At 42.9% G+C, this 27,347-nt stretch overlaps 1 protein-coding gene across 1 annotated transcript in view; it reads right to left on the minus strand.

Moving 5' to 3' along the window:
- SLC9A2 (solute carrier family 9 member A2) overlaps positions 1-27,347 on the minus strand; it is a 99,037-nt gene that overhangs the window by 16,094 nt on the left and 55,596 nt on the right. The window contains exons 4-8 of the mRNA XM_045980395.1: positions 19,531-19,748; positions 18,928-19,130; positions 7,839-7,928; positions 6,766-6,836; positions 298-459 (exon numbers count right to left, since the gene is read on the minus strand). Of these exons, the coding sequence (XP_045836351.1) occupies positions 298-459; positions 6,766-6,836; positions 7,839-7,928; positions 18,928-19,130; positions 19,531-19,748 (744 nt within the window). The remainder of the gene's footprint in view (positions 1-297; positions 460-6,765; positions 6,837-7,838; positions 7,929-18,927; positions 19,131-19,530; positions 19,749-27,347) is intronic.

Here is a 27,347-nt window from a genome sequence, read left to right on the forward strand (position 1 = left end):
CAAAATGTTTGCTGAAGAGGCACTTTGCCAAAGCAATGAATTACCGCAAGAAAATATAACAAAGGCGTAATTGCCCTAAACACGACAAGGTATTTTCTGGCCAGCCAATTGTAAAATAACACAACATGATGGGACCTGATGTAAATTAACAGAAGGTACACTTCTAGGCTTCACTTTTTAACAGAATCTCATCCTTCTGGGAGGTCTACGGCATAGAGGAAATTTGTTACCATGACTGCTTTCAAAAAACTATAAAGACGCACTTAGTAGTACTTTTATTTGCAAGACCGTACTTACTTCAGAGATGCAAAAGAAGGAACTGCACTTATCATCCCTGTCTCTGCCATCTCGATGGCGTGTTTTATTTCAAGCTTTTTATATAAAGACACAATGCTTGACTTGGGTTGGTTTTCGCGAATCAAAAGCTTCCGCAGGTATTTGTCATCGAACTTCTTAAACCTGGAAATAAAGAAAATCCAAGTTTCAATTAATTAGTGCTACAATGACCAACACCCTCCCCCAAAAAAACCCAAACACAAGCCTGTTTTTACCATCATTTCTACCACACTCGGGAAAAAATTGAGTAGCCATGTTTAGCTTGTCTGATTAATATGTATTTTTATATGTGTATACCTGGATATATGTGTATATAAAATATATGTATATATAAATGTTACTTTTGGTACCTTTTTGTATAGAGCCATGATATACACATATCTAATATCTACTAATTGTAGATTAAAATATGTATATTTTTAACATTTGTAATTTTCCTGCTTTTCCTTTCAGCGACACTACTCAAAAGTGTTAATATTTGGGGTGCCTAGGTGTCTCAGTTGTTAAGCGTCTGCCTTGGGCTCAGGTCATGATCCGAGAGTCCTGGGATGGAGCCCTGCATTGGGCTCTCTGCCCAGCAGGAAGCCTGCTTCTCCCTCTCCCACTAACCCCTGCTTGTGTTCCCTCTCTCGCTGTCAAATAAATAAAGAAAATCTTTAAAAAAAGAAGTGTTACTTCCTCCAATTCCTCTTTCTCTGCTTTTCTTTTGAACATTCACTGCTTTTGCCCCCAAAACTCTGCTGAAGCTACTGGTATTGAGGTCGTCAATGACCTCAGAATATAAATCCAATGGCCAATCATTAGCCTTCAACTTTCCTGACCTCTCCCACTTAACACATGGTCTTCTAGAACAAAACACACCCTTGGGTCCCCTCCTACCTCTTTCTCAACTTCTTTCATTGGGTCTCTTTTTTCTTTCTGGCCTCTTGATGTAGGACCCAGGATTCCCTCTTGGTCCTCCTTACATCCGCTTGCTCTCTGGCCATCTTGCCCAGTCTCCTGATTTTAATGGCATTTCTATGCCAGCAACTCCCACATTTGTATCTCCTGCTCCAGTCTCGTCCTAAGCCCTGGAAAGGACCATTCAGCTGCCTAGTCAAGTCCTAAGCCTGTCCCCACTTAGATATCTAGTTGTCAAACTTGATGTTCCCAGATTGAACGCCTTTTCTCCTACAGTCTTCACCATTTCAGTTAACGACCACTCCACCAGGTCAAAAACCCTGATGTCACCTTTGATTCTTCTCCTTCTCTCACATTCCATGTTAAGGCCTGAATTGTGTCCCCCTAAAAATTCACAGATTAAAGTTCTCACCACTAAGACCTGAGAATGTTATTTGGAGACAGGGTCTTTACATGGCAATTAAGTTAAAATGAGATCATGAGGGCAGGTCTCAATCCAATATGACTGGCGTCTCTGTGACTAAAGCAAATTTGGACACAGACACGTAAAGAGGCAGGAAGGAGGCCAGCTGCAAGCCAAAGAGAGAGTCCTGTACAGATGCTTCCCCTCGTGGCCCCCAGAAAGAACCAAATCTGCTGACACTTTGATCTTGGACTTCTGGTCCCGGACTGTGAGAAAATAAATTTCTGTTGTTTAAACCACCCAGTCTGTGCTACTTTGTTATAGCAACTCTAGCAAACTCATACTCTGTTATCCACTCTGCTGGCAATTTCTGTTAGTTCCACCATCAAAACAGAAACCCAACGCAACCATGCCTCACCACTTCTACACTCCTATCTTTCCGATCTACCCTGGTCCAAGACATCATCATCTCTCAACAGATTCTTGCAACAGGCACCAACTGGTCTCCCTGCTTCCACCACTGCATTCCTACCGACTACCCTTGACACAGAAGATGAGTGATCGGGATAAAATACAAGTCAAACCATGTAGAACTCTGCGTCTCCCTTGACTGACTGCGCCATGACCTGGGGGGCCCTCCACAGTTTGGAGCTGCATCCCCTAGCACTGTTCTTGTGTCCGGCCTCCCTCGTGTCCTTTCTGCCCTGGAAGCTTGCCAGCTCTGCTCCCCCCCATGGGCCTTTAGACCCAGTATTCCTTCCACCACAAACACCTTCCCCCCACACACCTGCAGGGCTCCGCTGTAGACCCTCCTTTAAGTCCTTCCTCAGGAGTCATTTATCAGAAAAGCCTTCCCCTTCCAACCCATTAGAACCACATGCCATCTCCCACCCCCTGAACTTCCTATTCAACCTGCCACATATATTTTTCGCCATAGCAGTTATCATTTTCAAATATGCTATATAATTCCTCTTACTTTCTGTCCCCTAGCACTAAAGTGATACATATGGGCAGAGATTTGTTTTGTTTTGTTTTCCATTTTTTCCCTTTATCACCAATACCTGGCACACTGTAAGCTCAGACGGTGGAATGGATCACTTGGTCTCAATTCCTCCCTCTATCCACACCCTCTGCCCTATTACTTGGCCATGTCCTTGCACCATGGCCTAGGTGACCTGTGCTATCCTGTTTCCTGTCACTGGCCTTAATAATGTTCTCTGCTCTGGTCAGTGGGCTGTAGCAGACATAACAACTGGGGCAGTGGCTTGAAATGGGCTTGTACTGAGGATTACCTCTTTGGTTTCCACAATTACCATGAGAAGGATATGATTGCAGTGACTCAGTCCCAGGACAAAGGTGAATGCCACATGATGTAAAGTTCAATCCTTCCAGTCACACCAGAGAAGGCCAGCTGGGATCAGCTGACAAAACCAACCAACCCCCTGAAGCATGAGCCAGCCCAGTGCAGAGCAGCCCAGCACAGCCCAGAGCCTGGACTCCCAGACTCATGACTCATATGCCCTAATAACGTGACTGTTGTTTGAGCAGCTGAGTAAAAGGGTGGTTTGTTATGTAACATTATTATGCCAATAGGTAAGCAAAACTGCAGGCAATGAATATTTATTGAGAAAGAAAGCAATGCATTACGGTGATTACCATAAGCCCAAGGAGGTTTATAGGTACACCTGTGCCACTACGATAGGAACAATGTGAACCCACATTCTTGGTGCTGGCCCTTTGTTCCACACTGGAGGGCAATAAATAATTAAGGGGTCATCCTTTTCACGGGCTACTGCATGTAACTGGGACCAAGTTTTTTTTCTATGTTTATTCTAAATTTCATGTGAGGCTCATTGGGCCAGGACTCCTGGCCGCAACACATCTTTTTAAACTTCGGTTACTCTTATTATTATTTTAGCTTTTCACTAGAGAGAAACAAAAGGGAGAATAAGCATTAAGGGCAAAGGCATCTGATTTAGCATAGGAACTGTGTATTTTCTTTGCTTTACTTTCACACCTTTCACTTCTCTGCCAACTACACCTAGGCATGCTCTCTCGCCATCATTAGGCTCCTTTTACCAAGTCTGAGAAACTTCCCTCCTCAAAGGTTTAAGACTTGCCCTTTCTCAAAGGATCAGCTGCCTCACAAATTCTCTGGCAAGACGACTAGAAATCCACAGCCTTACGGATTCCAGAGGAAATGGAAAGATACCCAACATACCTAAAACAATCCACTTCTTTATACATGATCTTTAGTAACATCAACAATTATGTACATGCCAGAGATAGGATCTGAGCAGAGCTGATTTTGAGAATGACCTGCGTCAGCACCAAATTCCTCCATACCCACACACACTTCCCTGCTCTACCTGTGACATCCAGTACACTTGACAGGTCCAGGGAATTATGCTGAAATTTACCTGGAGACTGTCATGCACGGAAATATACAGGGGTGGAAAGAAAGACGTACACTGCAGAGGAAAACCGGAGACATGAAGCTGTAGTACCTTTCAGACATGAAATCAGAGTTGGCTCTGCTATCTTTAGTATTTATAGTCTAATTAGCCTGGCAGCCGGTAGATGTTGGCCTGGAACAGACTCACGTACACCAGAGAGAGAGTATCTCTGCCTGAAAGGAAGGATGCAGCCAGACTTTCTCTGACGTTCCTTTACCTGAGGTTCCAGACCAAATCTCCATGACCACATGGTCCACCAATTCCTCCTAACACTGCCCCAGGGATGCTGCCTTGATTCCTGCTCACATCTTTGTCCCCGTTCGGGAGGCAGAGGCATGGTATACATCCTTACACTAATTTCCCCTCTGGAAAGGAACCAACTGTCCTGGGTGATGACTTTCTCTTGCCTCTCCAGGGAAGGACATGGGATGCTGGAGGAGTGAGAAAAGTGATCAAGTGATCGGGTGGAAAGGGAGGAGGCAGGTGGAAAACAGACCTGGCTGAGAAAAAAAAAAAAAACAAAAATAAAAACAAAAAGGGAGGAAGAGAAGCAGAAAAGTCTGAATTGCTGGCTTGGAGAAGACAAGGATCCGTCTTTGTTAGGAAGGTCCCAGGCACATAAAGCAGGGTAGTGCGTAGAAAGTCACAGCACCGATGGGTAGGGTTCTCTCATCTACCCCCTGCCTGCAAAAATGCGACTCCTGCCCAAGACAAATGGTCCATTTTCCATATTTTAACGATGGAGATTGTAGTTTGCTTTAGTACTTTGTGCCCCCTCATAGTTAACTGGGTGTTCTCTCTATACAAATAAACTATTTTTTCTTTGCTTACAGAGTAAGGCTCAGTCTGAGGCTTTTCTGCATTAGTAACCAGTGTGGTCAGGTTTGTCAAGGGTGTTTCAGCACTTAGAGTCTCTGTAACTCATCTTACTACTTAACAACAGCACTCACTCACTCACATACACCCATTTGCAGTGTGGCTATTTTGTTGCCTTTATTATATCGCAAAATTTTAAAGTCCTGAGTTCATGGTTTATACTTCTGCTATAATCCAACATCATGTTAGAACATGTGAACAAACAATAAGCACTCAAAAACTCCCTGATATTAAATTACATAAATTGGCAGCTTGGTTAACTTCATGTAAATTAGCAGGGGGGTGGGGGAGGGCATCTATTAGCAAGCTGGGAAAGCAAAGGCAAGAAGGTAAGACGAATCTACTAAAATATAGTTTAATGCTGTTGTCTGTCTCCTTCAAAAAGCTTTCCTAACCAGTGATGTGAGGATAAATGTTCACAAATCATTTTATGGGGGAAAAAATGAGCCCTGATGTATAGTATTTATCAGTTCCTCGGCATACGACCCCGGGGCTGACTCAGGCTACCTGTGTGGATGGCACTGAATTCACAGTCAGGAAGAGAGGGACACAGTCAGCTTCTGGTGGTCGGGTGAGCTGGTTCCTGAGTTCCCAACTCTGGTTCCGTGGTCCCCAACTCTGCTGTCAGAATTAATCCCGGAAGTCTGTTTTTCAGTTTATACGAAAGCATGTACCAAATTCTGCCTGGCTAGTGTACCTTGTCCATTTCAACTACAGGATCCTTGAAGAGGGGTGCCTGTGTGGTGTAGTGGGTTAAGCATCTGACTCTTGGTTTTGGCTCAGGTCACGATCTTGTGGTCTTGGGATCAAGCCCACGTGGAGCTCTGTGCTCAGTGCAGAGTCTGCCTGAGATTCTTTCTCTCTCCCTCTGCCCCTCCCCATGCTCCCTCGTGTGTTCTCTTTCTCTTTCTCTCTCTCTCTCAAAGAAATAAAATCTTAAAAAAAAAAAAAGAACCTTGAAGGGAGACACTGAATCCTATTTAACCATCACAAAGCCTTTAAAAGTTAAAGGGAAAAAAAAACAGAAATAGATAGACATATTTATGTAAGCACACATAATCGTTCATAGAAGTACAGCTTTAAAAATATTTGTTACTTCTATTTGCTTTAATATCTGTATTTAAAGTTTGTTTGTAAAATACAGGGTAGTCTAATTATATCGTCAGGTGCTCCGAGGCTCTGCATTTGACAAAGCCCCTCAACATATGTGGGACCACAAACAGTAACGGAACTCTCAGTTTTTCATCAAATAGGCTGTATATCTCAGCCTCCCTTGTGGTGAGAAAGGCCCGCATGACTGAGTGCCTGCCACAGAAGGCCAGGCCATGTGTGTAACTGGAAGATTGTGTGAAAGCTTCTGGTAACTCCAGTTAGGAGGAAACCAGTAGTACATATTCTTTGTCTCTTTGTTATCTTTCTTCCTACATGCAGCCTGGAATGTGTGCATGATGGCTAATGCTGGAGCAGCCATTCTGGTCCAAGAGGCAACCTTGAAAATGGAAATTGTGTGCATATTTACCAGGACAAAAGCATCCTGGGACCATGACAAGTCCATGGAGCAGAGCTCACCTATTACACCTACATTGCCTACAGAGGTCTGGCTTTTTACAGAAGAGCAAGATAAGCTTCTATTTCGCTCCAGGTTTCTGTGATTGCTGGACTTTATCTCAAAGGACATACTATGGCACAACACAGGACAGACTCACAGCTCTGAAAAATAACACAGGTCAGTAAGTCCTGCCTCTAGAGTGAGCCAGGGCCCCTTCATAATATAATGGTGTAAGACCTTCTTACTTGTCTCTCCAGAAGTTGTGACCCCAGTGTCCACAAACATCTTCAATCCCAGTCTTCACATGATCAAAAAACTGAAACAGAAAAAGTAGGCTACTGATTTTTACCTGAAATGAGTAATTTACACTCTACTTATATCATCCCTAAACTTCAAAGACCCTGACCATTTTTGCTTTTCTTCTGTTGTTGGGTTTTTGTTTGTTTGTTCTGTTTTGTTTTCACTAGAAGCAATGAAACAATGATTCCCCTCCAAATATATTGATTTTATTATATCAATAATAGGCAATTCTCAGTTATTTTCTTATCATAATAATCTGTTCATAATTTTGGAAAATATGAAATATGGTGATAATTTTCGAATAGAAACACTTTCAGACTGAAGGAAGTAACAAGAGGGATTCCTTGTTGCTGAGGCACTTGGGTGACTTAATTGGTTGAGCGTCCGGCTCCTGGTTTCCACTCAGGTCTGATCAGGTCGTGATCTCAGGGTCATGGATCAAGCCCCAAGCTGGGCTCTGCATTCAGTGCAGAGTGTGCTTTGGGATTCTCTCTATCCCTGCCCTTTTGCCCCTCCTCCTGGTAATGCTGTCTTGTTCTCTCTCTAAAATAAATTCTTTTTTTAAAAAAATATTTTATATTTTATATATTTTATATATATAAATAAATATATATATATAAATAAAATATTATTTATTTATTTGACAGAGAGAGAGGTCACAAGTAGGCAGAGAGGCAGGCAGAGAGAGAGGGAGAAACAGGCTCCCCACTGAGCAGAGAGCCCGATGTGGGGCTTGATCCCAGGACCCTGAGATCATGACCTGAGCCGAAGGCAGAGGCTTAAACCACTGAGCCACCCAGGCGCCCCTAAAATAAATTCTGGGGGGGGGAGAGGAGGAGGAGGAGGAGGAGGAGGGGGCTCACACCCCCAACCCATGCCCTCTTTGGCCTTCTCTCCCTTTTACCCTCTGCCATTTCTCTCTCCTTCAAGAAATGAGCACCAGAATGCCAAGCTGTTAACTGAACCCAACAAGTTTTTCTTTTATCATTTAAATCATGATTACTACATTAACACTTACCCTGCAATGGATTTCTTCACTGACAGCTTGTTGTTTCTTATTAGACCTCTTAACATCGAGAAATTCCACCAGTGGTCGGATAGTAATTCCCTGCACAGGGAGGAAAAAAAGTGTATCTTCTTATAAAGTTAAGTGAAAAATTTAAGAATAAGTTTTATTCTTCCAAGCTTTGATAGCCAACAAAAGATATCCTCCTCTCAAGATTTAATACAGTATATGTAATATTTTGTTCGTTTTTCCTCCTCTCCAATAACTGGCATATTTTCAGAGGGCCATGTCCCAACACATGCTATTAGAAACCAAACAATGGATTGTGTTCAAGAAATTGCAAACCAATTCTAAGTAATTCTAAGAAAGAGAGAAAGAAAGAAATTCCAAGAATTAATAAAGTATTATCCAAGTCAAAGGAATCACCTACTTGCATTATCCACAGGCAACTCTTCAATAATTCTTACATTCATTAATTTATTAAAACCGTTTTCATGGTACTTTTGCAGCGCACGTGTTAGGGTCTTGGCATTTGGGATACAAAGATAAACAGTTAAGGCCCTTAGTGGTAGGACTTCGTAGTTTTAAAGGGAGAAGGGTAGGCCAAAAACAGTTACAGAGTACACTAAAGGGAGAATGAGAGATACACAGGAAGTCAGCCCAGAAAGGCCTCATAGAGAGGGAACAATGAACATGGCGGAAGCATATCATAGCAGGGATCAACCACGAGTACAGAATCAGCAGTGAGAAAGGGTACGGAGGGTTTGGGGCATATTTGTGAACTCGGAAAATGGAAAACCTTAGCTATTTAGTAACCTAAAAAGAAAAATTTCCTTAACATGATGAAAAAGACATCTGCCAGAAATCTACAGTGAACATCTGACTTAATAATTAAACATTAAAAGCCTTTCCATTAGAACTGGAAATAACACAAGGATACTCTTTATCTGCGATATGACACAGTTCTGCATGTCCCAGTCAGTTCAATAAGAGACGGAGAGGTAGAAGTGTAGATACTAAAATTGAAATAATGAGATTTTTGTTGCTCATGAGTGATCTAGTTTTTGTCCTAAAGTATCTAAGATAATCCCTTTTTCATTTAAAAATACCAAGAAAGTTTAATAAAGTGATTAGATATAAAGTCAACTTAATTTTTAAAAAGAAAGAGAATAAACACCTACATGAGAGGGAAAATATATTAGTGTGTACTAATATATAATAATATATAAAATATATATACTATACATACATTAAATATATACTATACATACATAATATATATACTTATATACTCTATTCATGTCAGAATATATATATTATATGTATAATATATAATATATAATCCGTGTATATATATGATATATGATATGCAGTATATATAAGATATACAATATATAACATACAATATACTTATACACTCTATCCATGTATATATAATATACAATACACATGTATATATATATATAATATAACACACATAATACACAATATATAATATATAATCCTATCATGAAATGCATAAAACCTTCACAAGAAGAACTATAATGGGATTCCATAACAATATTATGTTGACAATTTTATCTCAGTACATGCAATACAATTTCAATACCATATTCCAAAAGGATTTTTATGAACAGAACTTGAGAGGTCAGCTCTAAATGAGTCTGGGGCAGTAAAGGTAACCAGGAAAATTTAGAAAAGGAAGAATAACAGTAGAACTTTGATATCAAAACAATCAGTTAATATACTTAAAATTACAAGACATGAGCACTAAAATAGGCCAAGGGAGGAGGGGGTGAGAACGTGGGGCCAAGGAAGATCCCGATACTCCTGCATGGCAGGCAGATGGCTGGCCCTTCCTGGCATGGGAGCACATGCATGGGGGTGGTAAGAGGATTGGGGGGAGTGGAGAAGGGATGGGTATACTGAGGTATGTTCCCTGCCACACATTTGATTTCATCTCGCTTTTCTGTATGCCTTTATTTGAAAATGCTTTTGATAATATAAACTGTGACACAGACATTCACTTTTTTAAAGGTGGTCATTCACTGTTCCATCAATCCGGCTTTGGGCATTTTTTTTAAGCTTAACTTCAGCTTTCTGGAGTGTGAACCGATTTTGACCAAATTTGGCAGAAGACACACCTTATGTCCTATTGGCCTTTTAATCCGTCACTTTAAAATCACACAGGAGGTAATAAATAGTTTTCCAATCAACACATATCCTGTAACTTTTCACTTATGTAAATGAAAGTGGGTATAAACATTGTTTACAGCAATGGGTGATTCCACTGAACTCCAGATTCCATGAAGCCCCAGATTTAATAAGCGCTCCAGGGGGGAAAAAAAAGGCAACAAAATCAGTACAATGTTCCAAGGACGCTAACTGTTGTTTTGCATTTTTTTTTTCCTATCAGTATCCTTTAGTACGAACAAAAACGTGAGGGCCCAGCCATTGTAAATACAGGACATAAAAATAAAGATAGGACACATGCCCTGGTACAGATGTTGAGTGCGTCCCCTGGACAGATAATCTAGAAGCTAGTAGAAGCTAGTGCACTGTCATAAATAAAAACTGATCAGCTACGGAAGTGAGTGTGGCCTGGTTCCTAGTGTGACTCCCATTTCTAAAAATACCGCATAGTGGAGTTTAAAACTAATAAATTGTATTGGTTATATGCAACAGGTCATAGACACTGTCTCTCAACAACCTGTACTTAACCAGCTGCCTTCAGAGTCCCCTACTGGCTCTTTGGAGTATCTGCAGTTGTCATGTCAGGTCAACAGGAATGATTTGATGGGTTCCTCTCCCTCCCTTCTTCCTTCCTTCCTCAACCCAGCTATTTTGGAGACAGAGTACGTGGCAAATGTCATATTAAGTTCCCCAAGCTGGACGCTATCCTCTAGGAGCCCTGGGTCTTGGGTTGGGAGAAATAAACACAAACAAAAACAAAAAACAACTAACCTATGAGAAGGCACCTTATTTTAACCACATTGCAAAATTTCCAGTTTAGGTCACGTGGGAAAGCAACCTGATAAGCCTTAGAAAAATAGCTCGTTACTATCTGTGTAGGTTAGAACAATAAAGAAATGCCTTGGTTTTCCAACAAACCACCGAAAACCATGTTTGCAAAGGACAAGCGACAGGTTCACTCACTTTGGCTTTGGCACGATGCGCACAATACCTCGGGGCCAGACCCGATGGAAGGGAATGGTTTAACAGCAGGCGCAAACAGGAGGACAGCCAGGCAAGCTCTGTTTTTTCCACCTTGGGCCACCTCTGTCTCCACCTGCCCTGCCTGCTTTTGCTCCCAGGAACATGAAGCACCAAAAAAACAACTGCTGTCTGACAAAGTCATGAGCATTCTTTTGGTTTGAGCTTTTGGAAGAAAATGGTTTCTTGTTTGGTTTGTTTTTTTTATTAAAATTTACACACACACACACACAGACAGATGGGAGGAGCTGCCTTACATTTCTCTGCTGATTAAGTAGACAATGTCCAGAAAAATGTAAAGAAACTCACTAACAACAACAACAACAAAAAGAAAGTCATTCTCAGTGCTCTGCTATCCCATATCCTCTGTAAGGCCTCACTCCCGTTACAAACTTGATCACAGAGATCATGGGCCCGGCTGTCCGTGCGATGCGTAGCTTTGAATGGGTAAGTCGTCAAGAACCATAAAAGTGTTCTCAGGGGTGCTCACCCTCTTCATGCCACAGGCTCCTGGCTCTGTGTATCTTTCTTTCCAGACTGAACCACACTGCACAGCAACTGGCTCTCAGACGTCCGTCTCTTCCCCTAAATCACGTCTTTCTCTTCACTGTGCTATCAGTGTTTCTCTCTACCGTCCCACCAGCATTCAGGCATGCCGCTATGGCTCCCATCGTTGAAAAACAAATAAAAACCCTCCTCTGGCACACATTCCGCCCCCACTATCACCCCTTTCCTCTCCCAGACCTCAGCAGACTTGCCTTCTACTCCCCTTCTCCAGTCTCTATCCTTCTCCCTGGAATCCAGGTGATTAGCATTCCCATGCCCTCTGACCCAGCGCTCTTGGAGTAGGTCCACTCATCAGAAACTCGCTGCATCCAAGAGTCTGCTCTCTTCTCCCATCTTGCCTGACTACGAACCACATTCGTCACAGTGGCTAGAACCCTCTCCTTCCTTGATACTTTCTTCACTTGTGTGGATGAGCCCCTCTTGATGTTTCTCCCATTTTACTATTCACCTTTTTCATTCTCCTTGGCTGGATCCTGAACACTTCCTGGACGTCTTGGTATTGGTATGCCTCCTCTATACTCTCCCTGTGCTCAAATTTCTACTTCCCACTCTGGCTTCTCCATAAATTCTAGACCCATACATACAATTGCCTAGTCAACATCTCCATGTGGATGTCTACTAGGCAATAGGCCTGTCCAAGATATATGTGACCAAAACCAAACACCTGATTCCCCATCCTTCAAACCCAATACTCCCCTAATACTAAATTAAACATCACCTTCTTTTACCTACTTGCTCAGTCGCAAACCCTTGCAACTAAAATACTGCTTTCTCTCAGATTCTAAATTATCCATCTACATTTTTTATCTTAAAAAATCTTAATCATCTTGCTCATTTTATTGCAGGACCAGAATGAACTTTTGCTAATTCATTTGCTTAGTAATGGTATATGTTAATTAAATATAGGAATGTGTCATTGTTGCGCTATTCATGTATCTTAAACATGACCATTCCTTTAACGAACTGAAGTATAATGTCTATAAAATAGTTGGCATCATCGCCCCAGTCAACAGGCTAAGTCAGCAGACGTTATTTTTTAAATTTTTATTATTTATTGGTGGGGAGGGGCAGAGGAGAGGGAGAGAGGAATCTTAAGCAGGCTCCACACCTAGCGTGCAGAGCCCCACATAGGGCTCGAACTCATGACCTTGAGGTATGACCTGAGGTGAAATCAAGAGTCGGGTGTTTCACCAACTGAGCCACCCAGATGCCCCCAGAGGAATTTGATTATTGGGAAAGGCCAACCCACCCGGAGTTCTGAGGGTCCCACACACTTTTCCAGGGGGTGCCCATGATGCAGGGCCTCAACCACCTTTATCCAGGCCATTTCCAGGGCTGCATTTGCAACAAGCAGCATCGAGAGATGAGGCATTGTCACCCTCAAGACAAAGAGAAATAGATCCTCCAGCTCAGTGCCTGTGTCCTGGAATGCAACCCACTGCATGCACGGACATCTATCCTGGGTCCTCCGGGGGGAACTGGGGTACTTGGAATGCTGACACAAGTGAACGTGAAGCTCTGGCTACTACTTTGGCAATGAGTAATAAAGCCCTTTGTCCAAGAAGCAGGGGTCAGGTATCTTCTGCAACCATCCTTGGAAATTCTACAGCCAAGTTAAACTTGTTAACTTGCAAATAAGGTAAAATCCCAGATGCTTCCCATTTCTGGACAATGACTCACGATAGACACAACACAGATCTGCAGTGGAGGCACAAAGAGATTGTCCTGTCATGAATTCCAGTTAACCTTGCTACCTGATGGGCTTCTAGATAAACCACTGAATGGATTTCCAGAACTCAGAGGGTCTGCTCTATAATAAATAATAAATAATAACCAGATTGTTAGATTGTTCTGCAATCATTTTTCTTTTCAAAGAAAAGAAACGTGCATCAAAGGAAATTGTTTTTCTTTCTTCTACTACTTTTTTTTTTTTTAACTCAATCACAAGGAAAAGTTCAGAAGGAACTCAAACACCTGGAAGCGAAAGACCACCTTGCTTAAGAATGCTTGGATCAACCAGGAGATCAAAGATGAACTTAAACAATTCATGGAAACCAATGAGAATGAAGACACTTCGGTCCAAAACCTATGGGATACAGCAAAGGCTGTTCTAAGGGGGAAATACATAGCCATCCAAGCCTCCCTCAAAAAAATGGAAAAATCCAGAATACACCAGCTGTCTCTACACCTTAAAGAACTGGAGAATCAACAACAAATCAAACCAACTCCACATGCAAGAAGGGAAATAATCAAGATTAGAGCAGAAATCAATGAGGTAGAAACCAGAGATACAGTAGAACGTATCAATGAAACTAGAAGCTGTTTTTTTTAAAGAATTAATAAGATCAATAAACCATGCCACACTAATCCAAAAGAAAAGACAGAAAGTCTTCTACAGCTTTTTACTTAATGTCATAATTAAAACATAGCAAAGCATCAGGTTAAATCATCAAATACTATGTTTACATACCAATTTACTCTCTACTGCCTGGGAGGGAGATACCATTTCCTGGATCCACAGAAGCTCACAGAGGCTGTTCTGGACAATAACTCTCAGAATATCAGCCAGAATCTCAACCCAGGACTGCTTTACTCCACTATCTGTGCTTTCTACTATGGAACTCTACCTTGCCCCCAATCTTGAATATAATTTTATTTTATTTTTTTAAAGATTTTATTTATTTATTTGTCGGAGAGAGAGAGTACAGGTAGGCAGAGTGGCAGGCAGAAGCTTTGCTCCTGCAAAGCAAGGAGCCTGATGTGGGACTCGATCCCAGGACACTCGGATCATGACCTGAGCCGAAGGCAGCTGCTTAACCAACTGAGCCACCCAGGCATCCCTTGAATATAATTTTTTAAATGAGATCTTATGTTTTATGTAACATTACCAAACTTATCTAACAGAAAATGAATTCACATGCCCAAGGAATCAGAATCATTGACTCATTCAGTATTCCACAAGCAAGACTGTATTCTGCTAACATGTTAATATGTTTCATCAAGAGGCTACTTTCTTAATTATCAGCATGATTCAAGGAATGTTAAAATTCTCATTGTAAGTCTAGGTTTCCAATGATAAACCATACTTCACATGCAATGTTATTTTAGAACATAGTCCTAACTCAACAGTATTAGGGATAGGAGAGTTCATTGTACAAGAAATACTGAAATAAGGGGAAAAGACATTTAGACGGTTAAAGATAGATCCGTCAACATAAAAGCTGTCACTTGAAAAAGAATGTGTAGCCTTTAATCAGAAGACAAAATGTTATGCAAGAGTATGATTAATTATTTCTACTCTGTTCATAACCCTTACTGGTTATTTTCTTTCAGGCTTCTTTCCATGAGCTCCTTAATTATTGATGTATTCTGGAAAAAAATATCCTTTCCGAAGGGAGTGTGTGTGTGTGCGTATGTGTGTGTGTGCGTGTGTGCCTATGCACGTGTGTATTCATAACCCAGAGTCTCATAAAAGCCAGATTCGTCTCCAATCTATGCCCACAAAAGGGTGGGACAGACAACAGTGACAGGAAGGTTATAGTATGAATGGAACTACAGAAATTCCTCTTCCCCACAGGCATCAGAGAGAGCTTCGCCAGGTTATCCTTAAACTTAATGGGAAGAGAAGACTGCCCAGGGGGTATGGTTACACACTCTGAATACTGACCCCCCCAAAATCTCTGAAGGGTTAATATCAGATGCTTATAACACCAAATATAGCCAATAAGTCTAAGCTATTCTGTTTGCGGCTCCTGTCTTTTTTCATTTGTCACATCCAAAATTCTGTTAAATATTGCTATAGACGCTATTCATTCCAAGTGGGTGTGTAGACTTTGAAGATGGGGAATCCAGCTTTCACCTCTATCTTTTGGTCACTTTACAACTCCCAAAAGCCAAGATAGGAGTATAATAAAGAGACTCTGTACTAATCACCTATGCACACATTCATTGAGTAACAGTATACCTTTCTGCAATACTTTCCTTTTTCCTATGCTATGTTTCATCTGATCATAGAAACGTAAATTTCTGTCTGTTGAATATACTGACTGAAAAACTTGAGCTTGTCTTTTGTATGTCCTCTCCTGAATTACATCTTCCTATTTAGTCATTTTTACTGGGTTTTACAAATGCATGATGTGTCCATGAGGTTGGGGGAGGGGGTCACTTCTGTCCAGCAGATATTTGAGAAACACTTGGGTGGGTAATGGCCACTGATATATTCATCTCCAAATGACCCAGTTCCTAGTTACACTAGACTGACACGGTTCTATTTCTGTATTTGATACCTTCAGTTCTGAGAGCACGGAGGAGTCCGGGGCACTGACTAAACCTTGGCAGGGCTCGTGGGGAGTGCTAAAGGACAGGGCAGCTGGCCTAGGAGAAGCGGTTGAGTCACTCACCCCCGCCTGACTTTTCCCCTCAAGCCTGATGCCCTAGGATGCTCCTGAGAGATTAAAAGGCTCAAGGCAAAATGGATTCAATGTGCATTTTGCCTCAGGTAAAGTGTGGGAGTAGCAAATTGGATGACTTTTTACAAGGATCCTATAAAAAGATAAAGACAAGGGCATTCACTTCTCCTCTACACCCAGGTATCTCCCAAAGTAAAAGAAGTACATGGGATATTTGAACCCAAACTAGCATGTACTACTTTAACTGGAGCTATTACTAACCATGACCTAGTCAACAATGTCTCCTGAGTGAAGTCGACGGAGCTCGGTCGGTCTCAGCTGGTCTGTGGGTCAGAGTCCTAGGCTCAAGTTCAGCTTCTGTCACTCACTTAAGTGTACCCTTGAGTCTGTCTCCTTTCTCTGTTTCAGCCTCCTGGGGCTCATTCTCAAAGGTGTGTTGTGAGCATGAAGTGAGATAACACATCAGAAGAGGTCTTGTCCGAGTGCCTGACATCAGATAGCCGTCACGGATGAGCACCAGCAGCAGGAAGGTGCTGGTGACAAAGACGGCAACAGTAAGAGGCCACTTCTTGACTTAGGACAGGGGCTCCCGAGGCGTAACCCACTGTCCTCAGCTCTGGGAGGTGTCCATGGATGAAGGATCAACTGCTTTTTGGGGAACTGATCAGCGGAAGGGAAGGCGCACAGTGAGTTACAATACTGAACTCTTACTCTGCAACTTATTTACAGTTAACACAAAACTGGTTCCTGTTTCACCTTTTAGTATCTGTGTAGACTTGGGAAAGGCACTGAAGCACAGGCTCAGGGCCTCAGTGTTCTCATCTGTAATATGGGAATAACAACACTGACTCCTAGAGTTCTGTGCCGTAGAGTTGTTACGAGGATTAAATGAGATAATATAAAAAGAGCTTAGACCTGAGTCAGGCAACTAGGAAGCATTCTATGATGAACTGTTAAACAAAAATTTTTTAAAAAGTACCTCCTAAAGGGGTCTCTGGGTGGCACAGTCAGTTATCACCTGCCTCTTGGTTTTGTTTGGCTCAAGCTGTGATCTCAGGATCACAGAACCCTGCATCTGGCTCTACGCTCAGTGAGGACTCTGTCCGTCTCCCACCCACTCTGTCCCTCTCTCAGTCCCCATCTCTTTCTCTCTCAAATAAATAAATAAATCTTTAAAACAAAGAATAAGTAAATAAAAAGTACCCCCTAAAAATAAATAAAATAAAAGTAAATAAATAAAAAGTACCTCCCAGTTTTCCCCCTTTGTCATCAAAACTTGCCCTCAGGCTCCCTGGCTACCTTCCTCTTCTCCCCAGTGTCTTAAGTTTGGGCTGCCCTAGATACCAGTTCCTGGCCCTGTGTACTGGCTTCTTGGATGTATATTCACTCCCTTGCCCATCCTGTCCAGTTTCAGCGCTTCAAACACCAGCTCTCGACTGCCTCCTGAACTCCAGACCCCAGTACCTTGCCTCCCACTCATCCCTTGCTTGTAGGTCTAATCGGCACCCCTAACCAGCCATGCTTGTAAACCAAGTCCCATGCTCTCCATCCACACACTTCCCTTCTCATGTGAGAGGAAGTCTGTCCTCCCAGCAGCTTGGACCAGAAGCTCTGGAGTCCTCCAGGACGGCTCTTTCCCTCACACCCAGGTCTACCCCATTGGGGATCCTGTAGGCTCCACCTTCAGGATGGATTTGAGAATCTTAGTCCTTCTCGGGACCTGTTTTGCTTGGTGGCTACACTGGCCTCTGCACTACATTTTCCATGTCTATCCTGTCCTGTTAGCAGACTGTTCTTCAGTGTCCAAGGTGATCCTTTTACAAAGTCGGTCAAAACACATCACGCTTCTACACAGAACCCAATGGCTTCCCTTCCACTTGAAGAGCCAGCCCCTACATGGGCCCGTGTGGCCTTATCCTGTTGAGGATCCCAGAGTCTCCCTCACCGTGTTCATCCCCATCCTTCCAGCCACACTGCCCAGGAACATATTGTGTGCATACCTTTAGTCCTATCAGTCTGGAATGTTCTTTGTCTTAGTTAACTCCTTCACTATCCCCCGCAAGCTTTTACTCAAATGTCGCTTTTTCTCCATTGCTTTCCATGACAATTCTATTTAGAAGTGCAACTCCCCCCACTCACTACTCTGCTTCTTTCACCTTCTGCCAGCACCTTTCACCTTCTTATATACTCTATAATTTACTCACTTTGCATGTCTAGTGTCCAGTATCTGCCATCCCCTCCGGGATGTAAGTTCGCTAGCTCAGGGATATTTCCGCCTTTTGTTCACTCATAGATTCCCAAGCCCCTAGAGCACTGTCTAGCACATAGCGGGAGCCTAATGCGTATTTACTAAATGGGTATCTGCAAAATAGAATCTCCTAAGGGTGGGTTTAGTCACTTAAGGAGACTGATAGGCAAAGTCGGGATCTTGACCCAAACCCGTGTTCTTCCCACCACACCTCCTGCCTCGCAATACTAAGCATGGGGTCACACATCCCACCATTTCAAGGCGCACACTGCTATGCCGTCAACTGATGTCAAATTGCTGCTGGAAGGTCATCACACAAGTAGCATGTAATGAGTACATTTACTAAGTCAGGGAGTGACACAAATGACAAGGATTAGCGAGCTCGGTTCATTAGTTTCCACTAGGAAGCTTAGATCGCTAAGCTGAGTTTCCTTAAATAAGAATTCCTGCATGTGAGCCAAGTGACTAGATTGGATTCTCTTGGGCCCTTGCACAATCAGGTGACACCAGGAAGCAGCATTTTCCCAAACGCCATGACTACCAAAGCCACAACACAGCTTGGCCACTTGGCCTCCTGTGAAAGGAGTTTGTTGTGAGAGCCTGAAAGATCTTGTCTCCTCTCAGTAACCGGAGAGACTCTGCCGAAAGAGAGAAGCTTACTCACCAGGATGAAGACAGTAAAGAATATGACCACGATTGCAGCTGTAATGAACAGCTTTTTCCGAGGAAACACAGCAGCAGGGAGGAGAAACACAAGCGCAAAGCAGATGGCACCTCGGAGCCCTCCGTAGGCAATGATGAACTGATCCTTAAAGGTCAGGGGAATCGTCCGGAACCAGTTAATGACCTGAGTCAGGACAAAGACACCTGAGAAGGAAAAGCAAAACCAAAGAAAACAGAGTGTGTAAGGCCAGAATGTGAAACCAGGAAGACTCATTCTCTGCGCTTCTATGACAGGCGAGTTGTCTAACGAGCCCCACAGCCTCTCCCCTTTTCCTGTGCTCGTGGGTGTTCGTTGTTGCAGGGTAACAGGGGAAAATGGGAACTCAGGGAGGCCAAAAGAGGTCAGTGCGACTTACAGCAATGTCATGAAGGTACTTGGGGATGAACAGAATCCATGAGGAGTGGGGGAGAGGTGAGGGAGAGGGAGAGGAAGCAGCAGCAGCAGATGAAGTAGCCAGCAGATGAGGGAAGGGACGAGAAGAAGCAAGCCCCGTTCTTCTAGTGAGTGTTGTCGGGTGTTCCTTCGGGAAACAAGCACCATTACCCAGCGCGCGCCAGATCAGACAGAAGGCAAGAGTGAAGCACACGAAGGCCCAGTTCCACTCATGGTTCTTCCCGACGGTGGACACGCCCATGAAGATGAAGATCAGGGTCTCGCTGACGCTGCTCAGCATCTTCATGAAATACTTGATGGTGGTGTACGACTTCTGAGATACGTTTTCTTCCACATACTTATTCATGGTCATTGCACAAGCAGTGATTCTGCAAGGAGAGATACAGCTTCTATTTAAACATGACAATGACCCTAATCCGAATAGAAGAGTCCACGCTTAAGAGCTAAGTCATGGCTCAACCCTTCTGCCCATCACTGTAACATCGTTGATTGATTGGTATAAGTGAATGTGATTTGCATCATTAGAACCCTACTGTCTCTGAAGGACCTCGTCAATACCTATGAACTTCTCAGCTCTGCCCAGCTTTGTAGTCCATGGGCATTGGCACCTGCCAGCTTCAAAAATAGAACAGGTCCGCAATATATTCAAAACCCGCTCTCCTCCTGTAAAACCAGTTTCATCTTCTCTATCACTCTAGTTAGTGCCTAAAATGCTAAACTTGAAACTGTAGTCTCCTTGGCCTTCTCTCCCTGCCACACCTCCTCTGTGTCCCCCACCCCACCATTTCATTGGTCACCAATTATTTTCTACTCCTCCTCCCAAGTATCTCTTGGACCCACTTACTCTTCCTTTATCCCCATGCCTTAGTTCCACCTCTGGAAAATTCACAACATAGTTATAGGTTCTGAGATCACCTAAAGAACAGAAATCCTTTTTCCTATTCCCCCAGGATCTTCAAAGCTCTGGGACCACAGAGCTCTGATTTCCCCTCCAATGGAATCTATTTTAGTAGCACCTGCGCACACTCTGGTAAGGGAAGGGCCCTCAGGTCAAGTCCGTGCTCCTAGGTTGGACATCTGAAAATCTTTACACTCTTCACTCAGTGGACCAACCCAGTTTCATCTCTTACCCCATCTCCAGCCAGCATATATACCATATGCCTTGCCTGTCTGTAATTTCCCTGCTCTTTCCTATCTTCTTGCCTTCCTGTGAGCATACGCTCCTCTCTGTCTGAAATGTTACCCCTGCCCATCTCAAATGCCACCTACAAAGGGAAAGTCAGTATGAGCTTGGTGACAGCTCATCCTAGGTTCCATCGAAAGAGACACTGATACTAGACACCAGCTGTAGTAACATTTTTCTAGACATGTGTCCTAAGGCAAGGGAAATATAAGCAAAAAAAAAAAAAAAAAAAAAAAAAGAAAGAAAGAAAGAAAGAAAAGAAAGGCTTTGGGGCTTCATCAGAATAACAAGTCTCTGCACAATGAAGAAAGCAATCAACAAAACCAAAGGACAACCTACTGAGTGGGAGAAGATGACATATCCAATAACATATCCAATAAAGGGTTAGTATCCAAACTATATAAAGAACATATACAACGCCATACCCAGAAAACAAGTAATCCAATTAAAAAATGTGAGCAATTGGGCGCCTAGGTGGCTCAATTGGTTAGGTGACTGCCTTCGGCTCGGGTCATGATCCCGGAGTCCCGGGATCAAGTCCCGCATCGGGCTCCCAGCTCTATGGGGTGTCTGCTTCTTCCCTCTGACCTTCTCCTCTCTCCTGCTCTCTTTCACTCTCTCTTTATGTCAGATAAATAAAAAATCTTTTTAAAAAATTTGAGCAAGACATGATTAGACATTTCTCCAAAGATGACATACAGAAGGCCAATAGGCACATGAAAAGATGCTCAACATGACTGATCATCAGAGAAATGCAAATCAAAACCACAAAGAGATACCACCTCACACCAGTTAAAATCAAAACCATAAGAAACAACAAGTGTTGGAGAAGATGTCGAGAAAGGGGAACCCTCATGCACCGTTGGTGGGAATGCAAATTGATGCAGCCACTCTGGAAAATAGTATGGAGGTTCTTCAAAAAGGTAAAAATAGAGCTACCCTATGATCCAGGGATCACACTAGTGGGTATTTACCCCCAAAATACAAAAACACTATTTCAAAGGGATACATGCTCCCCTATGTTTATAGCAGCATTATGTACAAAAGCCAAAATATGGAAGCAGCCCCAATGTCAATCAATTGATGAATGGATAAGGAAGATGTGGTATATACAAACAATAGAATATTATTCAGCCATAAAAAGAATGAAATCTTGCCATTTGCAATAACATGGACTGAGCTAGAGAGTATAATGCTAAGCGAAATAAGTCAGAGAAAGACATATACCACAGAATTTCACTCCTGGTAGAATTGAAGAAACACACAAGCAAAGGAGGGAAAAAGAGAGAAAAAGAGAAAAACCAAGAAACAGACTCTTAACTACAGAGAACAAACTGGTGGTTACCAGAGGGGAGGTGGGTAGGGGGCTGGGGGAAATAGGGTATTGAAGAGGATACATATCATGATGAAAAAAATTAAATAAAAAAATAGAGACATGTATACTAGGAAGCAAATGACTTCATTATCAGAAGGCATTCTAGAATGAAGGAAGACAGAATTGAGTGAGCTGTCCGCCTTCCACTGAGGGATCGCCGTGCTCTAAGCCAACCGCTGGTCACGATCCGTGAAGGTTTCCACATTCTCCTCATTTCAGAGCCACAGTGACCCTAAACGCACCCCGCCCCCAACCACTGCATGGAGTCCTCCATACCCTGAGAACATTTCTGCTACTTTAGGAAAATCTTCCTACTGTGAGCAGATGGATAGGCAGAACACAAACACAAGGGCCCTCTGAGTGAAGACCTAAACGGGTAATCAGGAACCCATTTCACTGCGAGAAAAAGACCTGTTTCTTACACACACACAACATGTCTCTTTACCCGTGTGCCCCTACTGAAAGAAAACAAAGACCCCCGCCAGGTCGGGAACCCTGCATTTCGCCACAATGTCACTGGCCCCAGAATAAGTGGGTACTTCTTTGAGATTTATATGAGGGAGGAATGTATAATTCACGTGGTTTCCAAAAGAAAGAGTGCCTTATTAAGTCAGCTAATAAAATTCAGCAACCACAAACACATGGCAAGGCCTTTGAATGGGGCTCCTATAATAAGGCACCCTTTATAGCTCCCCTGCTCTGTGCCAGGTTCCCTGTGAGTACTCTGTGTGGATTATGCTGGTTACCTCATCACAAACCTCTGAAGCAAGTTCTGTTAGTGTTCCCATTTTACAGATGAGAGAACAAAGGCGGGCAGAGGCCACTTATTCAAGAGGACTGCTAATAAAGGGTGGTGCCAGGAGTTTTACTCAAGCAGTCTGACTCAAAGCCGGCGCTGTGAGCACGGTCACCTCGGCTGGGGAAGAAGTCTCACTCCTCTGCCAAGCCCTTGCTCAGCCTTTCTCAAGTACAAGCCTGTTTGTATTAGCTCTCAATGGCTGCAGTGAGAAATTAGCCAGAACTTAGGGACAACGATGCAGATTCATCATCATATGCTTGCAGAGGTCAGCAGGCTAAAACCACTTGCACCGGGCTAAAATCAAGGGCTGATAGGGCTTTGTGCCTTCTGGAAGCTCTCAGGGAGATAGTTCCTCCCTTTTCCTAGTCTGGAGCCTGCTCACATGCCTTGGCTCAGGAACCCATGATCCCAACCTCTGCCTCCTTGGTCGTGTCTCCTTCTGACGGCTGACCCTCCTACTGTCCTCTCTTCGGTATCCTTGTGATTTTACCCAGTGCCGTCTCCCTGTCTCAAAGTGCTAACATAATCACACTTGCAAAGTCCCTTCTGCCATGTAAGGTAATATACTTGCAAGGAGGGTCTGGGGATGAGAATCTTTGGGAGCCAGTGAGTGTTCTGCCGATCATACCATTGCTGGCATTCCCCTCCCTGGCGTGGTGCCCACAACCAAGTGCCTGTCTCCCGAAGATCGTGGCCAGAGTTGCTCCAGTGTGCTTGGCCACGGAAGCTGACCGACGCTCTGTCCTGCTGACTCGAATCATAGGCTAGAACCTCCACCAGCAGACGACAGAGACTGAGGAGAACAGGAGGGCCCAGTGGCACCTCTCTGAGTGAGCCTACATAGGGCATCTTGCTAGCCCCCACTGCCATAAAAACCATTTGTTCACAATGGTTCTGAACGTCTTCGTCTTTCATAGTTTAGCTTAATTTTTCTTGAACCAGTCTTCGAAAAGTAAGAGGTGCCCGATACAAAGTAATGAAGGCAAAAGCCCAACTAAACTGATTACCAATCTAAAGCAAAACATGTTTTATCAAAAAAGAAAAAAAAAAGACATATACAGCAACACAAACTACTGAGCCTTTCTTAAATGTTATCAGGCTAAAACTTTGTAACAAAAACAAATTCTAATGGTCCTATTACTTCCTGAAGTTCTCTAATGCCATGCAAAATGTGCCTCTAAATGATTTTATTATAAAGCATTTAAGCTTAGAGACAAATATAGAAAATAAACACTGAAGTACCCACTACCTAGTTCTTTCTAATCACTTTATTTTTTTTTTTTATAAAACATCAGCTACAGAGTTGAAATCCCTCCATTTTTCATACTAACCCCTATCCCTCTCTCCCTCCTGGCTTCAGATTATTTTTAATCATTCAAAAAGTGATTTTTAAGAGGCTGGAGAATATTGTTTTTGTGAATATGATAAACATTTCCCTCTAAGATTGCGTTCCCATCAGTCACTGGGCAAAAGGTAAACCATACAGGTGAAGAGTAATCTTCAGTTCATTGTATGGTCATCAAGTCAATAAAAATTTTACTTGGAAATTATTGAAAAACATAGCTTTGGTGTAAGAATAAAAAAAATAAATGAATTTTGCATGAATGTCCACGGGATCATTTTCCATCGCTTTGTGTCCTTAACGTGACACCAGCAGCGATGCTCATGTCTGCCAGACACCTCGCTGTAACTTAAAGCTATTTCCTACCAGCACAGTGAGGCGCTGGAGGGAGAAGAATGCCCCTGGTGGGGACCAGAGGCTCAGCATCTGGTAGTGTCCCATTCAAGAAGCCTGGGGATGTCTATGACATTGATGCACACTACGGGCTGGGGACAGAAGGTCCAAATGTCCCTGCTCTGGTCTGTCACGTACAAACTCATGCAGTTTTCCCTTTAAAGAGGTTTTTTGTCATGGTATACTCTGACCTGAAGTCAAACCCCTCACTGTAATAACATCACAAGTGCACACAACGAGAGAGGCAATGCAACACAGTCTCGCAGAAGTAGAACAGAATAGAAACCTTCTCATCCCTCTGCATAGACCATCATCTACAGGTCGTAAAGCTGATGGTCTTGGCATCGTAACTTTGCTTCTTCCTCATTTTTCTAAAGGGAGCACAATAAACTTATGAGGTGAGAATGGTGTTGGCTGCTGTCGGACTATCCTTCAGACCCCACAGGGTCTGAAGTGCCTGGCCAGGAGTGTCCTTGGGTACAACCTCATGTTCAAATGTTATCACAGCAGCGCTGTATTTCTAGAGAAGTGAGATTCCCTCTTGCATCAGCACAGACACCCATGGGGACTTCAGGCCTGAAATCCACGGCTTCTCATCCTGAACATCCATGCGATAGATAATATCCACATCAAAAAAATAACCTGAAGAGACTCATTACATTTTAGAAAATTCTAGTTGATTTTTTTTTCTTTTTTAAAGGTTTATTTACCTGAGTGAGAGACAGAGAGCGCACACGCACATAAGTAGGAGGGGCAAAGAAAAAGGGAGTGAGAATCTGAAGCAGACTCAGCACTGAGCATAGAGCCCAATGCGGGACTGGAACTCATGACCCTGAGATGACGACCTGACCCAAAACCATGAGTCAGATGCTCAACCAACTGTGCCACCCTGGTACCCTCTAGTTGGATTTCTTAACCCTGAAGAGCCTTCAAATAGAGGACTACTGGCCTTTAGCACTTGCAATATGACCTTAATTCTATTAACCTATGTCACTAAGTCTTCCCCCTCTTCCCATGCCCGTCTCTTTCCTAGTCTCCATATTTGGCTAATCTGATTATGAAGGACATTTAATATCAACTAACATTTTCTTACCATCTACTCGGAGGCAAGTTCTGTGCTAGGGTCTAGAAAGATAAAAGCAAATAAGACACAGATTCTACTTTCAAGGGTTCAAGTTCTCAGAGAAAAAGGGTCACAAAGATATCATCATGGCAGAACAGTGCAAGGGTCAGAAATGGGATTGGGGGTGCAAGAAGGAAATCATGACCCTTGCCACAGAAGGGGGTCCATTTAGTCACATCTCCACAGCTAAGTGAAGAGCTCAGGAACCAGGAAGAAGTGAGCCAAGAAAAAGAAGCGGCCATGTGCAAAGTCCTGAAAGGAAGAAACAGGCTGGCATATTCAGGCAATGGGGAATGATTTTGGTAGCCAGAGAAGAGAGGGATGATAATATTAAGAGACAAGGATGAAAGGAGTTAGTGGCTAGATAATGACAAATGATGCTGTTATATGTACCTTCAGGAGTTTCCACTTTATTCCATAGGCCGGAGGGAAAATGTGAGAGATTATATCTTTGCTCATATAATTAATGTCTATTTTCCTAACCCAACTGGTAGTTTCAGGAGAAAATAAAGTATATCATCAATGCTTAGCATAGTGTACGGCAGGTGATTAGCGTGTTTTGAATCAACTACTATATGGACAAACTGTTCATAGGGACAGTGGTGTGGTACGGCCAGATTCTGAGTTTTAGAAAGAGAACTCTGCAGGAACTATGGAGAACAGATTTGGAGGGACACGATCCTAAAGGCTGGAGTCCACTCATTTCTTGCAGTGGCCTGTCATTTTGTTGGCAAGATCCATGGTAGAACCTATTTGGCCCCTACAGTATCCCAAAACGTGTCTGTGTTTTTGACAGGTGCTGCTTCCATTCCGTGGGGCCACACGGAGGTAAGGTATGTATAGAATTCACTGGTGCTTTCTGCTTTGTTATTACCTTACCTCACGTTACGTTTTAACATAAATGTACAGTGATTATCACCAATTTAGAGACCGAGAAGCTAAAGCCCTATAATTAGTGGTTTTTGCAGTAAACCAGCAATTGAGGTTTTCTTCACCACTATGTGATGCTAAATACAGCATACGAGAACTTCACGCCAGCTAATACTATCTCAGCAGAGTCTTCCAAGGGAAAAACAGACCTTATCTTTAGAGGATCTGTCATTTGACTATTTCTGAAGAGAAAAATTCCAGCAAAGACTTTTCTCTGTACTGTCCCATGACGCCATCTTGGCGGTCCATGAAGCCACTCTTCCGTAGACGTTCAGTCCCTTCTACCAGAATGTATGCTCTGAAAGAGTGGGGCTAGCATTCAGCCATGCTTACTGTGGTTGTCTGCATGTCATGGTACCAAGGTGCGTGGTCAAATAATACTGGCTGAGATTAGTTTAATGAAAATCCCGAACCTTTCATTTAGACAGCTGGGATCTGTAGAACCAAAAGGACCGGCATGGATACTGGAGGCAGGTCAGAGACAGCAGATCTCTGGTTGTGAAGTAAAAAATACATATCCTGTCTGTGTTTATGTACATAGAGTGATGCCATGTCTCAGTGAATTTGGTTTCTAAATACAAGTGCTTTCATTTTTTTTTTTCAGAAGGGGTCAATTCTCTAATTTCCATTCCCAGATTAGGAGATGCTTTCTGTAATCTGAACTGCTTGGAATATGAGTTGAACAGATAAGAAAAATATTGCAAAATTCTTCTGCTCCCATTCTACCTCTTCAGTGTGAACTGAAGAAAGTACAGACCCAACTGTAGACAAACACAGTCCAAAGAGTAGCTGTATATTCTCAGTAAAGACTTTGCCAGATAT

This window comes from Meles meles, chromosome 16, assembly GCF_922984935.1.
Source record: "Meles meles chromosome 16, mMelMel3.1 paternal haplotype, whole genome shotgun sequence".
Taxonomy (NCBI): Eukaryota; Metazoa; Chordata; class Mammalia; order Carnivora; family Mustelidae; genus Meles; species Meles meles.